The sequence below is a fragment of the Typopeltis vanoorti genome, chromosome 25 (genome assembly GCF_054136105.1).
Source record: "Typopeltis vanoorti isolate ZY-2024b chromosome 25, IOZ_Tvanoo_1.0, whole genome shotgun sequence".
Classification (NCBI taxonomy): Eukaryota; Metazoa; Arthropoda; class Arachnida; order Uropygi; family Thelyphonidae; genus Typopeltis; species Typopeltis vanoorti.
Genome location: NC_143573.1, coordinates 27,263,111 through 27,280,607, shown reverse-complemented (window position 1 = coordinate 27,280,607; position 17,497 = coordinate 27,263,111). Strand labels below are relative to the sequence as shown.

General features: G+C 33.4%; 1 protein-coding gene across 1 annotated transcript in view; it reads right to left on the bottom strand.

The window, feature by feature from the left end:
* Positions 1-17,497, bottom strand: part of Stt3A (catalytic subunit 3A of the oligosaccharyltransferase complex) — a 226,581-nt gene that overhangs the window by 57,099 nt on the left and 151,985 nt on the right. The window contains exon 9 of the mRNA XM_090414768.1: positions 7,306-7,458. Within this exon, the coding sequence (XP_090270894.1) occupies positions 7,306-7,458 (153 nt within the window). The remainder of the gene's footprint in view (positions 1-7,305; positions 7,459-17,497) is intronic.

The window sequence follows — 17,497 nt, the reverse complement described above, 5'->3', positions numbered from 1 at the left end:
AGTGGTTTTGGGACTGGCGATCCCATATGAAAATATTGCCATTCACTAACCTGCACTGGGCTAAGATAACCAGATCATGCTGCCATTGGAAACTATACCTTGGAACATTAAACTGTAGGACACTGAGAAGTGAAGCATGACTAACTGAACTAACAGATGAGCTTAAATGACTAAAATAGGGCATTCTAGGACTCTGTAAGGTTAGACGTAATGGTGAAGACAATGGAGACATATAGTATTATAGAGGCCTAGATAAGGAAAGAATAAATGGAGTTGGATTCTTGATCAACAAAAAACTGAAGAACAACATAATAGAATTTGACAGTATATATCCGATCGAATAGCAAGTATCGTTGTTCAAATCTCAAAAAGATACACTCTTCAGATTATCCAAGTCTATGCACCAACAATAAGTCATACTGATGAAGAAATTGAAGCCTTCTATCATGATGTCCCAACTCTACAATAAAAGAAAACATAATTTCAGAAATGTAATGGGAGAGTTTAGTGCTACAATTAGTATAATACAGTGGTGTCCAACCTGTCAATCGTGATCGACAGGTCGATCGAGGAGCGATTTTTGGTCGATCTCTCGTTTATTCCTCCTTACTTACAAATTTAATTAAAACTGAAAACATAATATTTTATTTATCATTATTTTGTATTATTTTTTAATTCTCTTTAAGTGTATTGCTATTGTTTATTTTTCGTTAAAATTGCCAAATCAGTAATTTTCTTATAAGTCCGGGTAACTGAATTAATTTGGATCAGTGGAAGTCAAACAGCGAGCTGAGTGAATACGATTATAAGCAAAGCACATCGTATGCATTTTGTTTATAATCGTGTTTACGCGTAACTACATCAGCCATTTCCCACTACCCAATGTTAGAATTTCAGTTGAGTTTCAGTTGCTCTAAATTTATCATTGGATTTACCATTATTTTGTTTGCTAATTGATATAAACATTAACATTTTTTAAACAATTATAAATATTTTTTATTTTAATAAAATATTTAAAAGTTATTTTTTTTTTAATTTGAGGATAATCATGAGTATATAAAAGAAATCAAAGATGTATCATTTTCACAAGCAATGGGAAATGAATTATTTCTTTACAATGGAAAGTGTTGTTGTTTGATTTGAATTCATCTGTAGCAATTCCAAAAAAACGTAATATTAAGAGACATTTTCGATCGCTACATGCAAAATATGATGAAGATTTTCCCAAAAATTCCAAACTAAGTGAATCAAAAATTATAAATTTAAAGGTAGGACTTTCTGGACAACAAAATATGATTTCGAAAGTAATAAATAAACCAATATCGGCCACTATTCATCTTTGAAAGTGTGTCATTTATTAGCAAAAGCAAAAAAGCCTTTTACTGATGGAGAGTTAATAAAAGAATCGTTTCTTGCAGCAGCAGAATCTTTATTTTCTCATTTTAAAAATAAAAATGAAATCATTTCAAATATTAAAGATTTACAACTTTGCAGAACAACGGTTATGATAAGAGTTGAAATTTTAAGTGCCAATCTGAATACTCAGTTAATGTCAGACATTCACCAGCGTGTTGCGTTTTCATTACAATTTGATGAGTCAAATGACTTCACTGATACTGCTCAGTTAATGGTATTTATTCGTATGGTATTTCAAGATTATTCAAGTAAAGAAGAACTTTTGAAAATTATACCATTATTGGGAAGGACCAGGGGAGAAGACGTTTTTTCGGCATTTGATGAATTTGTGTGAAACAACACAAACTTCAGCTTTTTAAACTTGTGTCTATTACTACTGATGGTTCTCCTGCAATGATAGCTAATAAATCAGGCTTCATTTCATTATGTAAAAACGATGACAAATATCCAGATTTTTTAATGTACCACTGTATTATCCACCAACAAGTACTGTGTAGTAAAAGATTAAACACAAAAGATGTTTTCGATATTATATTTAAAATTGTAAATTCTGTTCGAGGAAAAGCCCTGCAATGGCGGTTATTTAAATTACAGGCAGATGATAATAGGGAACTTCTATTGTACAATAATGTTAGCTGGCTCAGCAGAAGTCAATTTTTAGAAAGATTTCTTGTATTAATTAACAGTATAAACATTTTCTTGATGAAAAAGGAGATATTTATCCACAACTGAGTGATAAAAGATAGTTGTTACACTTATCATTTTTAGTAGATTTCTGTACAAAAATAAGCAATTTAAATTTAGAGTTACAAGGTAAAGATAAAAATTTAATTGACATGTTAAGTTCAATAAAAAGTTTCCAACAATACTTACTTTTATTAAAGAAAAATATAAATGACTGCTGATTTAGACATCTCCCATATTTATTAAAATTTTTTGAACAAAATCAAGAAATGTTTCGCTGTGATTTAAAAGAATTTATTCGTGAAATAGAATTAGTTGAGGAAGAAATAAATTCAAGATTTAAAATTTTAATAAAATTGAAATGATTTCATCTTTTATCAATAATCCATTTCAAGAAAACTTGAACATCACAGAAATTTCAAATAAAATTAGTGGGCTGTTTGATATAAACCAAGCTGAAGTAGAACTTGAGATAATAAACATTCAGAATAGTTTACATTTAAAATCAATAAACAATGAAGTCATTTGGAAGTATACACATGAAAAATTTTCAATATTAACTGATATTGCGCGAAAAATTCTGTCGTGTTTCGGATCGACATACTTCTCAGAATCCGCTTTTTCAAATATGAACGTCATAAAAAATAAATTAAGAAATAAAATTACAAATGATCATTTGGATGACTGTTTGTGATTGGCCACTTCTTCATATCAACCTGACTATGAAAATATTGCAAGGTCCAAACAATGCCAATTTTCAGATTAATTTTTTTTTTTAATCAACCATCATTTCCTATAACTTGTGATCGTTTGTAATCAATCTGTTGTTTTTTCTAACTTTGGTTTTCCAAAATAGAGAAATAAATATTTTATTCCCATATATTTGTTGTATTGAAATAATTAAAAGTGATAAATAAATTTTTAAATACACAAAGTTTTTAGTTTCTTTAAAGTTTTTAGGGCTGGGAGAGTGGGTCCTCCGAAGTGAGTGAGCGCATTTAACTTAGTATAGAAAAGTAGCTCGCATAGTAAAAAAGGTTGAACACCACTGGTTATAATACATTCAGATGAAAGCTCAATGGGAAATTTTGGATATGGCATGAGAGACGACAGAGGAGCAAGGTTAATATAATTTGCAGAAAAAGAAAACCCATATATCATTAATTCCTTTTTCAAGAAAAAAACACATAGAAATTAAATTGGAAATGGAAAAGTCCAAATGGAAAAACTAGTGAAATTGATTTTATCCTCAGCAATAAGAAAAACATCTTTCAAGACTGCTTGTTATAAACACCTTCAATATTGGAAGTGACCATTGTATGGTACGCAGTAAAATCCAAAGAAACTGTCAAAAAGAAAGAAGAAAAATGTTTTGAAGATCAAAGCAAAACATATTTGTACACAAACTCAACATTAAAAAAGATATATTCCAACACGAACTAACCAGTAGATTTAAACAACTTATTATAGATGACAATGCTGATCTATCAGAAAGTAATGACATTATTACCCAAAACCTTTTACAATGCTCGCTTCAAATAGCTGATACCACAGAACAGAAACAAGACAAAATTTCTGAAGAAACGAAGAGAAATGAAACAATCAATTAACCTACGGAATAAAATTGAATACACTGAATTGTGCAAAACAATCAGAAAACGTATCACAGAAGAAATAAGAAAATTCAATTGTAAATTCATACAACAAACAAATGGTTGCAGTCAAACTACAAGATGGGACCATCACCAGAAATAGATATGCTATAGCAAAAAGAGTTGAATTTTACTCAATATTAGATCAGGATGATGAATTAAATGAAGAAGAAGACAACTATGAAACAGCTTAAATACCACAGATTCTACCAGAAGTTATGTGGAGCATCCAAAGCTTGCAAAATGGGAAAGCTGAACTTTTAAAAACAGGCGGAGAAATAATCTACCAACTCTAAGCAAAACTATTTACTTTATACCCGAAGAAAAATGACATACCAAGAACCTGGAAGAAAGCTACCCTAATTCTGATACATAAAAAGATGAGGTAGAAGACTTGATGAACTACCGACCTATCAGTCTACTATCAGTGGTTTACAAAGTGTTTACAAAAGTCTTAGCTCATAGGCTTTGTGCAACTCTAGACCTACCACAACCATAAGAACAGAAAGGCTTTCAAAGGAGCTTTAGTACAATGGACCATATTCAAGTTGTACAGAAGATTATTGAACGGTATAATGAATATTAATTACCACTATGGCTTGGTTGTATTGACTATGAGAAAGCCTTTGATTCACTTAATACTTAAAGCATTATGAAGCCAACAAGTGGAGGCGCCATACATCAGGACCATCAAATCAAGCATACATCAATGCTACTGCAGCAACTGATTTCAATGGAAACATCTCTACTGTGGAAATACAGAGGGGACAGAGTGACACAATATTTCCAAAATTATTCACAGTATGCCTAAGAGAAATATTCAACCTTCTTGATTGGGAAGGGAAAGGTCTGAAGATAAATGGAAGATATTTAAGCCATCTAAATTCACGTGCTGGAAGCGTATGAATTAGATTCATATCCATGAACTCCAAATTGTTAGCAAAACAGCTGGCCTAAAGATAAACTTAAAGAAGACCAAGTTATGTTCAATAGCTATGTCCAACCAGAAATAATAAAAATCAATAATGAGGAAATTAAACAAGTAGATCATTACATATACTTAGGACAACAGATATTAATGAAACAAAATATCATGGGCGAAATTAAAAGGCACATGATGCTTGGGTGGAAAGCATTTGGAAAATTACATTCGATATTCAAAAGCCAACTACCATTATGTCTGAAGAGAAAAGTTTTTAACCAATGTATTCTTCCTATACTAACATATGGCTGTGAAACATGGACACTGAATGCAAAGGAAATTCAAAAATTAAGAACAATACAATTTAATATGGAAAGAAGTATGCTTGGTATCACAATACTGGATCACAAAAGGAATACATGGATAAGAAATCAAACCAAAGTCTCTGACGTCACAGGAAGAGTGGGGCTGGACATATTACGAAGACAAGATCAACGATGGGTAAAAGAAGTACTGGATTGGATTCCACGAGAGGAAAAACGACCATAACACCGACCTAAATCACGGTGGATTGATGATATCATCAGATTTGCAGGAGTGACGTGGGAAAGGAGAGCCATGGATAGACACACACACACACACATATATATATATATAACATTTTTTAAATATGACATGGAGGAAAATAGCAATAGTTTTGAAACTCATCTTCCTTTGACTCTCCCTTCATCTTGTTTGCCCAAAGGAAAGAGAATACATGCCACCTATTAGTAGGAATTGGGCAATTCAGAGTTCATATAAATGTGACTCTTGATGAATATATGATTCCTGATGGAAGACTGAAATAATAGTATGACTTGTTATAAAAATTATTGTCAAGTGGTGAGAGAGAAGAAAGGAATTTGCTAATATATTCCTTGAAGAGCTGGGGGATTGTGATCATTAGGGAAAATAACATGAGGAAGACTATTCCAAAGAACAGAGGTATATAGAATGAAGGATGATGATAAGTTGTTTCAGTAAGTTTGGAGCAGAGCTATATATCGGTGTTGACCAATACCTGACCATGTTTGTATACGATTTGAGGAAGAATGGTAGTAGCCAGTAAGGTAGAGCGAGCAATATCCATGAAAAAACTCATAGAAGAGATGTAATGCAGCAACTGAGCATTTATGGGAAAGCAATTGAAGGAAGTCAGTGAGAGAGGGAGATATCTATTATGCAAATAGCTATCTTCTGAATATAATCAAGCATTTTGAGGAAGATCTTAGATGCAGCACCTCAAAAAAGCTTTTTAGAGGCTGGAGAGGCTACAGATGTGATGTATTTGCTAGGCTAGATATGAAAGTCAAGCATGGTCTTTCTTCTGCAAGAGGACCTGCATTTTGATAGCATTAAATTAATCAAGTTTTCCTCACCCCACACATATGAAAAGGCTTAGGTGTTGTTGATTAATACATAATAGTACTTCATAGTATAAAGAGAGGAAAATATACATTTATTAAACTGACTAATATTTTGCTGGTTTTCTACCAGCATCTTCAAAGCACAATTATAACTGTGACAAGCATATGCACTGAACTAAATAACTGTAGAAAACAATTCAAATCGTAACCGAAACAGAAGTAATGTCCTTATATAGTATACTCTATGGTAGAAGTCAAGCTATTAGGTCTCAAAATGGCAGTCTCTCAGACCGCTGGCAAATTAATGCAACCATACTTGTTGAGGTTGCAAGAGTGTTTTATGGTTATCCAGTCCATAGAGGATACCATGTAAGAACATTAGTTCTGTTTCAGTTACAATTTAAATTGTATTTCACCATTACTTAGTTCAGTGCTCGTAATAATAATACTAAGTGTAATAAATAATATCATAAGTATGATGTCAATAGCACGTAGAGTAAGACCACCACAAGAATTGCAAGTAGAAAGAAAGAGAGAGGGAGGGTACAGAAACCAGAAGCCCTAAAGATGAAACATGGTAATGGCCCAATGCACACCTGACCTCTAATAAGCAGAACATGGTGTTTCACTGGGCCATGAAAGCCATCTACCACCTAAAGGTCTGTTGGCATTTCATTAAAATGCACATCTTTCTAACTAGGAAAGATGTGCTTTTAAGGCATTAATATTTGCCCTACCTCACTAGAGCTGTATGTACAGGTCATACCACATGAAGGTGGGAATGACTTGGCTGGGAGAAGTATATATTGTGCAATCACCAGCCCATAAATAGCCTAAATTTCTTTCATCAAGATTATCAAAAATTAGTACTGTCTGCCCACAGATGTGAGACCTTTCAACACCTCTGCACATGACAAAAGATGATAAATCTATTCCAATAATAGGGTAATCAATACGTTTCATGAGATGGGTGTTTATTACACGTCAGAAGATTAAATTAGCTTTTTTTAATGAAAATTCTAGTTTTTAAAGTGGTAACTATTTTGCTTGTATAACAGATGGAAAATTGTACATATAAATCACATGATTTTGCATGTTGATAGTGAATTCATACATCTCCTTATTCCTTTCTGCCATTCAAAATGAACGGTGCCAGCTAGGTTCTCAAAACTGTGGGTAAACTATATATACATTGTTTACATTAGAATAACAAAGAGATGCTTACCTGGAAACATGAAAACCAATAGCTGCAGATCAAAATAAAATGAGGACCATGAAGTTGGCTGATGTTCTGATACAGAAGCAATAATAGGTATGTTATTTTTTGCATAAGATGGATCCAACAAAGAGTAGAAACGTCCAGTCCATGGTGAAATTTCTCATCAAGTTAAGGGCAATCAAATCTCATATTAATTAAATAAGTTAAAAAAAAATCTAAAACAGAACTAAATTTAAAAAATATTATTTAAATTAGATGAATAGTGTTTTTTCTCCCCTTTTAAATTCATTGTGTTCTTTCTTCACCTGTACTGAACAACTACTATTCAGAGTATCATCAGTATCCAAGATAACGCTTTTATTACCTATGATGAAACAAATTTTTAACAGCAGAATATTATTATTATTATTATTCAAACTTTATCACTAACCACATATTTAAGTGATACACAAATTTAGATTTTTGAATAACAAACAAATCTAAATTTGTGTATTTAGATCAAATCCCATTAAACATTTCTCTCAGTTTACTGTTTACTCAATGGAGGAATGGGCTGAAAGAGTGTATGGTGCTACTGCTTGCTCCTGTTCAGCTTTCTAAAGTTCATCATATCTCTGTTGAGATGTTTGTTTTTAACAAATCTCCTTGCATTTGTCAGTGATTTTGCTCAAGTGAACTCTATATTTATTATAACACTTCTGTGGTGATAGCAGCCATCTTGATTAAAATAACTTTAATTAACCTTGAAATTAAATTATTAACTTTCCATTTCAATCTTTAAACCAAGTTCATTATAAGGAGTGCATGCATATAATTTAATATAGTTTTTACCTGCTGTGGGCCACACAATTTCACGTTACGGGCCACATGCGGCCCTGCTGTTGGCCACCTATGATTTAAAGGAAAGTAAGTCAAAGAATCCAAAAGATGAAGATATATTTCAGACACACATGCCACTGTGTTTATTGTAACTCTTTTTAAATAGTTGAGAGCTTTCCTTTCAGAATAAGGGATGTTGCTTCTTCAGTGAGTAGGATAATAAGGATTGCATCTTTTTACTTAACATCATTTGCAGTGCTGCAAAAAATGTCAATTTTTGGGATATAGTTAGGAGTGACGACCTAATTAAAGCTTTTTTTTTTTTTTAAATGCCTGTTTTTTGTAAACTATTTAAATTATACATTTTTGGTCGTTTTATAATAGAAATACAATTTTATTAATACAGACCAGTTTACAATAAAAACATTTATTAAAACCTACCAGTTTCGCCAGCAAACTGTCTGGCTTTTTCAAGGCGTTACGGAGATATGAAAGCTAGTAAATGCAAATTAAAAGGAACATAAAAAACGTTGTAAACCAAACTAGTAGCTATGGTTACACGTTTCGCGTGACAGTGATGACTTATTGTTCTTATTCATTATCACGCATGAGTGTTTGTTTGATTCTCTCTCTCAATCAATCTGAACTACAGCTAGCCAGTAATCACATTACAAGTCTACAACAAACACGCATGCATGATAATGAATAAGAACAATAAGTCATCTCTGTCACGCGAAACGTGTAACCATAGCTACTAGTTTGGTTTACAACATTTTTTATGTTCCTTTTAATTTGCATTTACTAGCTTTCATATCTCCGTAAAATATTTCATATTTCATATCACCTTGAAAAAGCCAGACAGTTTGCTGGCGAAACTGGTAGGTTTTAATAAATGTTTTTATTGTAAACTGGTCTGTATTAATAAAATTGTATTTCTGCTGTTTTTTGTCTTGGTTAAATAATCTAAGAGATTATTGATAACCTTTTCATCTGACAGGAAATTTTTCTTTTCTTTTTTTTTTATTATATAAAGGAGATTTTATAAAGGAAATTTTCTTTCATTTTTATAGACGATGAAAGTGAGGTTATATGAACAGTTTATTATGTTACTTATATTATCTCATAAATCAGATAAAGATATGGCTAAGGACATAAGAAGCTGAAGTTATGGACAGCAGATTTTGTAGATTGAATTCTTTCCTGGAGGAGAGTGAGAAAAGCTTTGGAATAGATTTGTCTAGTTCTTTTTGATCAAATAAGTTATTTGATATCTAACAAACTCGTAATAATTTAATTTCTCTATAGCATTTCAAAAAAATTGAGATGGTATAAAAGCGAAATTTTTTACATTTGTATGTTTCCAGGATAACACACTTGATGTTTCAATATCCCAATAAGATTATTTATGCTGATAATGAAAATTTTATGAACACCTGGTCATAAAATTCTTAGGAAAACTATTTCTCCAACTCTTCAGTTATGAAAAGAGTTGGGGGAATAAAACCTGACAATACAGTTTCAATTCCCCATTCAGGGCTGGCTTGCACCTCTTCCAATACACATCATGATGATATCAATTGGAACATATCCTCTATGCCATATCTTGAGGGAAACTTTTGTGCTTATCAGATTACAAAATCTATTACCACCACCACCACCACCCATTCACATGGTTCTTTCAACAAAAAAAACAAAGACTTATCCTAAATGATGTCTGAAAAATATTAATTACTTAACATATCTGACTAACTTTTCAGCTAATCATTTTCAAACATTGCTAGAAAACACATGTTGCATGCCTCCCCCTGTGTTTTGGCTGTCAATGGTTTCTCTTAATCTTTTTATGATAATATGTATTCACTTGTCATCTTTATGTTTATTTACAATAAATTTAGTTTAATCCTTTATCCAAGTATGAGCAAACAAACTTTTGCGTCTAAAAGTCTTCAGGACTGGGGTAAGGTGGTAACAACACTAGTTTCGACCTTTATTGAGGTCTCTTCAGTGGGAGCCAGGCTCAAGTGGAGATACCAGGCAGAAGCATTAGCAAGGGCATCTCTACCCATAGGAGTTGCCAAACGGTGTGCCACCTTTTTGTTAAATTACTCTGGATTTAGAGAAATGAAAAATAAACTTTCAACATCTTTCTCTAAATCCAGAGTAATTTAATAAAAAGGTTGCACACTGTTTGGCAACTCCTATAGGTAGAGATGACCCTGCTAATGCTTCTGCCTGGTATCTCCACTTGGGCCTGGCTCCCACTGAAGAAAACTCAATAAAGGTCGAAACTAGTCTGGGTAGTGGCCCTTCCCTTAATGCATAACATTATACATATCTGCAAGGAGATGTGTTTTGCATTATGGGAGATACTGAGATAGGAGTGATGTTAGCTTGCTCCACCTTTGCAACGAGTTGCCTGGTGTTGTACCACCTTACCCCAGTCCTGAAGATACTTTCAGGTGCAAACTGTGTTTGCTCACACTTGGATAAAGGATTAAACTAAATTTATTATAGTCTAATCAAATGAAAAATAAACTTTCAATATGTTTATTTACATAGAATAAGCCACTCATTTTTTGTAGTGAAACTAGTTGGTATTTCTTTATATGTATTTGTTAATGGCCTTAATAAAAATCCAAATCTTTTAACCATCCTCCCTGCTCTTTTTTTTTTTTTTAACTTTTGAATATCAAAGAAAACACTTCACCTATGTTATCACCAAAGCATTTTACAGTTGCAAAATTTGGACAAGACATGAAAATTCTATAAACAGTGTATTATACATCTAAGATTTCTGACAGACCGAAGGTTATAAAATGACATTTGCTTTTAGTGATATGGGGAAAGTCAAAAGTCAGTTTAATGGTTCAGTTGCGTGACAAATAAATTGGTTATTACTGGAAATTTACATTTAAAGAACAAAACCCAATTTATAATACCACTGTAGAAAATGGCTAATAATGGCTGTTTTATGAAATGATGAATGGCAAGTAACAAAGTGTTGAAAACAGAAGTAAAATTAAAAGAAAGTGATGTAAAAATATAACGATTAAGCAAAATTGTTCTTTTTGAACTAACTTGCTCATCATTTGTTTTAATAAAACTCAATTTGAACCTTCTGTGTTTTCTAGGTTGAAGAGTTTAAATTTTCTGAACAAAATGCACTAAAGTAATCTTTGTTTGTTCTGAAAATGTTAAAAAGATTTTTAATGAAAAAATCCCCCCCCCCAACCCTCACAAAGAAGACAATTTTGTGTATTACAATAATATGGACCATTATGGAAGGCTAGCAGTGCGATTCAAACAAGTGATGCCCTTCTAACAATGGAATATATGCACTTAGTTGTGAACATATCTAATATGATATATATTCTTGGCATTTATGTGGAGACTTGAAAGTGATCATATCATAATTCTTGGTTTGCAACTATGTTTATAGGAATATGTTGTTTTCTCTGTGGACAAAGCAAAATTCTTCCTCAAAGAAACAACTGTCACTTAGAGAAGCAATGACCGATTCCAAAACAAAACTAATCAAATCAATTATATATGTTTTTGCACCAATTTCCTGACGTAAAAATTAACATATAATTTGTGGATGGGCACTAATGGAAACCAAAGTTAACAATTACAGGAACTGAATAATTACTCAATAAACAAAAGATATCCAATGTATAGCATTTAGGATGGTCTTATTGAAATAACAATTTCAATCAAGAACACAATGAAACTGGTTTTAAAGCATTTAACATTGCAGTAGTGATGTATATATATCACACCACTTTGGTAGGTCAAATATAGTAATAATAAAGTCATATCAAGGTTGATCATGATGTGCGGGTTTTTTTAAGATCAGCTTTTTTCATTAAAGTTTTAAAGTGAATAGAATTTTTAATGAAGCAAGGAGAGCTGCTCATGAGAAGGTAGAGTGAGCTGCTGTTTGGTAAAATGTGTGGGTGGGGCTGTCTATGCTATCATTTACAGCAGTTTCTTACTTTTTGAGGTCTCGGGACCATAAATAAAAATAGTACTTGTTGCAGAACTCCTACAAAAATTTTCATTAAAAATGACTGTAAAGTAAATTATGACAATAAACAATTATGTACTAAATATTTTAATCAAAAACATATGATACATAACATTACAAATAATAAAGCAATATAAATGTTCTAGAATAAATTTAGTTTAATCCTATACCCAAGTGTAGACAAACAAAGTTTGTGCCTGAAGTATCTTCAGGACTGAGGCAACTTGTAGTAAAGGTGGATCAAGGTCTCACCACTCCTTGTCTCAGTACTGGGTAAAGGATTAAACTAAATTTATTATAGTCTAACTCAAAGTATTTCTTGATGGCTAGTGTAACAGTTCTTAATAGCTTGAACGGCTGCAAGAAATGAATCTGTGAAAAATATAAATTCCTTTGGGTTTTGTTTATCCAAATGTTGCAGTCTATCTTAATGGCTATTAATTCTGCATGATATGAGTTGCATCCTATAGTGTTGGTTGTTTTTAGTTCTATATTTTAAGAGTCATATATGAGTATGCCACTCCCAGAATTGCCATCTGTGTAGATCTTTATTGAGTCAGGTCCATATTTCATTATTTTTGAAAGAGCTAATGATCTCAAGATTTTAGGGTTTTCCAGGCTTGTTTTCTTGTGTTTCCCTATTCCAAAATTAACAAAATGATTTTGTTAATTTTATGCATTGTTTGGTTGCCACTTTTTAAAAAGTTCACTTGCTCCATGATGTGCAAGGTTGGCTCTTTTTTTCTACAAATTTAGTAAGAATTTCTTGCCACCTAATTTTTAAAGGAACAAGGCTGGATTTGAATTTTTCCAGGAGTTGTATTCCTTAGTCCACATATATGATTCTAGCTGCATTTTTTTGAATTTTCATAAGCTTGTCTAAACTGGTTTGTGATGTTCACATCCAGATGGGCAAGCATATTCCATTATGGGTCAGATAATAGAGGTGTATGCGACTTTCATGGTTTTAGAATCGGCTCCCCACTCTTTACCAGAGATACTTTTCATGATATTTAGTCTTATTTTTGCTCTGACTGCAACATTGTTGATATGTTTATTGAAGTTTAGTGGTTCTGAAGGATTTAAGGACCATTTCCATGGCAAATGTTCATCTGAAATAGCATCAATAATGTCCCCACTCAGAACAGAGTCTGCTGGAACACATGCAGCTGCTGCCCAACATCCTTTCACAGTACACCTTGATGCCCACAGACAAGTTTCTTTTTTTCCTCCTTCATTTCTACTACTGCTGTATTGTTGAATAGTCTTCCCCTGGAATATACAGGCTTTTAAATCAAATGTAAACGATTTTTGCCTTTCCGAACCTATTACCCATACATAGTACTAATGTACTATAGGTTGATTAACCAACCTCACACGTGGGCTCAAAAAAAAGAGATAATACAATGTCCAATGCTTGTTCAATTGTATCAACATCCTTTTCTAAATAACTTAAGGAATTCACAACGTATACTGGAATATAAATTAAAATAAACTTTAATATATACTTCCTATATTTCGGAAACATCAAGTTGCCATCCTCATGGGAACATAAGATTAAGACACGTGCATGCAGGCACTAAAAACAGCAAATGAGGTAGAAGCAAGGAAACTACTGATATAGGCCTACCTGGTGTATACCAGGTCCCTAGCATCTGTAAGCTGTCCTACTTTGGCCAAACAGGCAGGACAGCGAATATCAGAATTTTGGAACACAAGGACTACATCCAGTTTCACCGGTACAATCATACCCCGACTTATGTGAATCCGGAGTTACGCGGTTTCTTATAAGTACGTATTCCCGTCCCGCTTCACCACTGGTTGTATCTTTCCAGAGCCGGCCGCATTGGCCAGTGTCGCACATGCTGTGAACAAGCACTGACGTGTTTCACGTGGTCTACATTCATAAACGATTTTTATAGCCTCAAAAACTTGCGATTGTTTAATGTTATGTTCTTGATAAAAATTTTATCACATAAAAAATAATAATGTTGTCCAAAGGAAGCAAGACCGATTCTTCTACAGCTAGCAAGAAAAGAAAAACATTGACTTTGGAAACAAAACTCAACATTATTAAGGATTTTGAAGGTGGAATGAAAATTTGTGAGCTAGCAAAGACGTTTGATCTACAGGAATCCACAGTAAGAACAATCATAAAAGAAAGGTTTACAGATTTTGGAGGACATAGATTCTAACGAGGAACGAATTGTAGCCACAAGGTAAGGAATAAAAAAATCATTAGCTTGCTATGAAGAAATTTTGCGTGGCAAGAAAAAGACATTATGCCGTCAGACGAATCTATTAGATTTTATGAAACATTGACATCGAAATAAGTTTCTTTTTTTTCATTTACGAAAAACTACAATTATGATTATATTTCTTAAAAAATATAGGTGTTTTTGTAAACCTTTGGTCCCAATTAACTAATATTTTGTATGTTTGTATGCAAAATTATACCCGAGTTACGCGAATTCGACTTGCGCGCTTTTTGTTGGTCCCACCTACCGCGTAACTTTGGGGTATGACTGTACAACCACTCTGGGCTGGCAGACCATGCTCTGGAAACACGCTACAGAATACGGTGGAAGAAAGCAACAGCAATACAGTACAAATTTGAAGTATAAATTTATACATATATAATATATAAATTTAAAAAGTATAAATTTGAAAGACTATTCATAGAATCAGCCTCAGCCCTAAGAAACATGCCAAACCTCAACAAATTTGGATGCATGAGACTGCCCCAAATTTGGGAGATGTACATTTTGAGAACTTCAACCCAACGGCCAAGAATACCTAATATAGCCCGCTAGGGGGAACCATCAGGACTTTAGGAAAAACAATAGTTTCCTCGCTTCGACCTCATTTGCTGTTTTTAGTGCCTGTGTGCACATGTCTTAATCTTATGTTTCACGAAGATGGCAATGTGACATAACCAAAATATAGGAAGTATATATTAAAGTTTATTTTAATTTATATTCCAGTATACGTTGTGAATTCCTTAAGTTATTTAGTAGTCATGTGCAACCAACGTATAAGCCTTTCTATGAGAAACACCCTTTTCATGGACACTCCTTTTCAATTCAGGTTTTAAACCATTTTTAAACTGAAAAAAGAGTGTTCATTCCAAGAAATTATTATTACAAACCTTTATATCAAATCTATATATAGGACCTGTGAGCCTATCATGAAACTGATATACAGTTTCCTTTGCTCCTTGAATACACTGGTGAATTTTCCAGAGGTGAGAACCAATATCCAGAAAATTCCTGAAGCATTAGAGATTTAAAGCTCACATAATCAACAGCCTGCCTCACCCTTTTGGAATTGTGAATAAATCTCTAAGCTCTTCCTTGTAATTTTGCCTTTAAAATAAGCCACTTACTGAGACCTCACTGTCTCAGCAGTTTCAAAAAATACCTTAGAGTTTTCACAAGGTTCACCATTAAGAAGGTATGGAATAGTCTTTCCAAGTATAAGAAATCAATTTGGAGAGATGGAGCAAAACCACCTACATTTTCATTAGCCATCATAAATAAAATTCCTGAAATAAATTTTACATTAAATAAAATTGCATTTATATTCAATTACCAGGGTAGTCAAACATTTCATATTGTATGAACTAAAATGCTATTCCTGTCATTCTCCAAATAATGTTTCCAGGTCAAATTAGAATTCTTTTGCTTACCAACAGCAGAAAAGACTTAGGGAGTTCTAAAAAATATGCTAGGCAACACACCTTGATATATGATCTTTCTAATTACATCTGTAACAATAAACTTAAGAATGTCATTTATTCTTAAATTTTTACACTCATTAAGGCAGAATTGCAGTCATCAAATTTTAACAAATGGTGCAGTTGACAGGAAAAGTTTAAAAATAAATAACATTCTTAAGTTTATTTCTCTGAACTATCTTTCCAATTTTATTTAATGTAAAATTTATTTCAGGAATTTTGTTTAGGATGACTAATGAAAATGTAAATGATTTTGCTCTTCTCCACCTCATTGAAATGAAAATTAATCATTTCAATGAGGGAGATTCTTGTTCTGTTGTATAAGACTTTGATTAGGCCACACATGGACTATTGTGCCAAGATTTGGTCACCTGGTTTTCAGAAGGATGAAGAGATGTTGGAAAGGGTCCAGAGGCGACTGACTAAGGTAGTTTCTAACCTCTGGAATGCCGAGTATGAGGAAAGATTGAGAAGATGTAATTTGCAGACTCTGGTGGACAGGAGGAAGAGGGGAGATATGATAGAGACCTACAAGTTGGTAAGAAGTTGTTATAAGATTAATGCCGGAGAAGTTCTACATAAAATGGTGGGAGAGATAGGGGGAGAACCAGAGGTCATCCCTGGAAGCTGTATAAAGAGGGTGTGAGTAGGAGAATGAGAGGCAGGTTTTTTTTTTCGTGCAGAGTTGTGAATGATTGGAATGCCTTGTCTGAGAGTATGGTGTCTGCAAGGAGTTTAAGTGTGTTTAAGACACGGTATGATGAGCTGTGTGTGTGATAAAAGGACCTCCCGGATGAGTCTTTGATTCCATGAGGTCTTGGGGTAATAATAATGATCACATATACAAAGTATAAACGTGCTAATAGTTTCATGTGGTCTGCCTGAATAATGGAATAGATTACTGCTGTTAGCAACTATCATATTTAGTCTAACAGATGTCAACTTTGTTTTTCCCTGATATCCTTTCCCTTTACATTGATCCAAGAAAGTGATGGATGTTGTGTAAGCCAAAGCCATTCAAAATGCAACCCATTACACCTGTATAATTCCATTCTTCCCTCAAACACATGCTATAAATCCACAAACTGTACTCCCTCCTCCTCACACAGCTCCGCTAGCATATCATTCATGATTCTGGCTCTCTGTCTCAGCTCATCATTGTCATATCTTGGCAATACACCGACAACTTTTTCCCACTATACTATTATCTATGGTGGTCTGAAAAGTTTCGGCTTAACAATGAAAAAATTAATTTATAATTTCAAAATTATTTTTATTTTTCAACATAATCTCCCTTAAGACTAATACATCTATTCCAGCGATGCTCCAGCACCATTACCCTGTCCCTGCAGTGGTTCTCAGTAAGATCTGCAAAATACCCCTCTACAGCTGCAATCACCTCTTGATTCGCCGGCCTGGTTGGCCAGGTGGTTAGCATATCTGCTCTCCAGTCAAAAGGCTGCGGGTTCGAATCCCACCATGGCATGAATGTTTGTGATTGTCTGTGAGAATACTAGTGGTGATAATCGGCAGTAAATGCTGTTGGTGTAGAAGGTAGTTGCAGTTGGTGGGTTGATGGAGAGTTGTAGATAGGTGCCCCCCCCCCCCCTTGATGA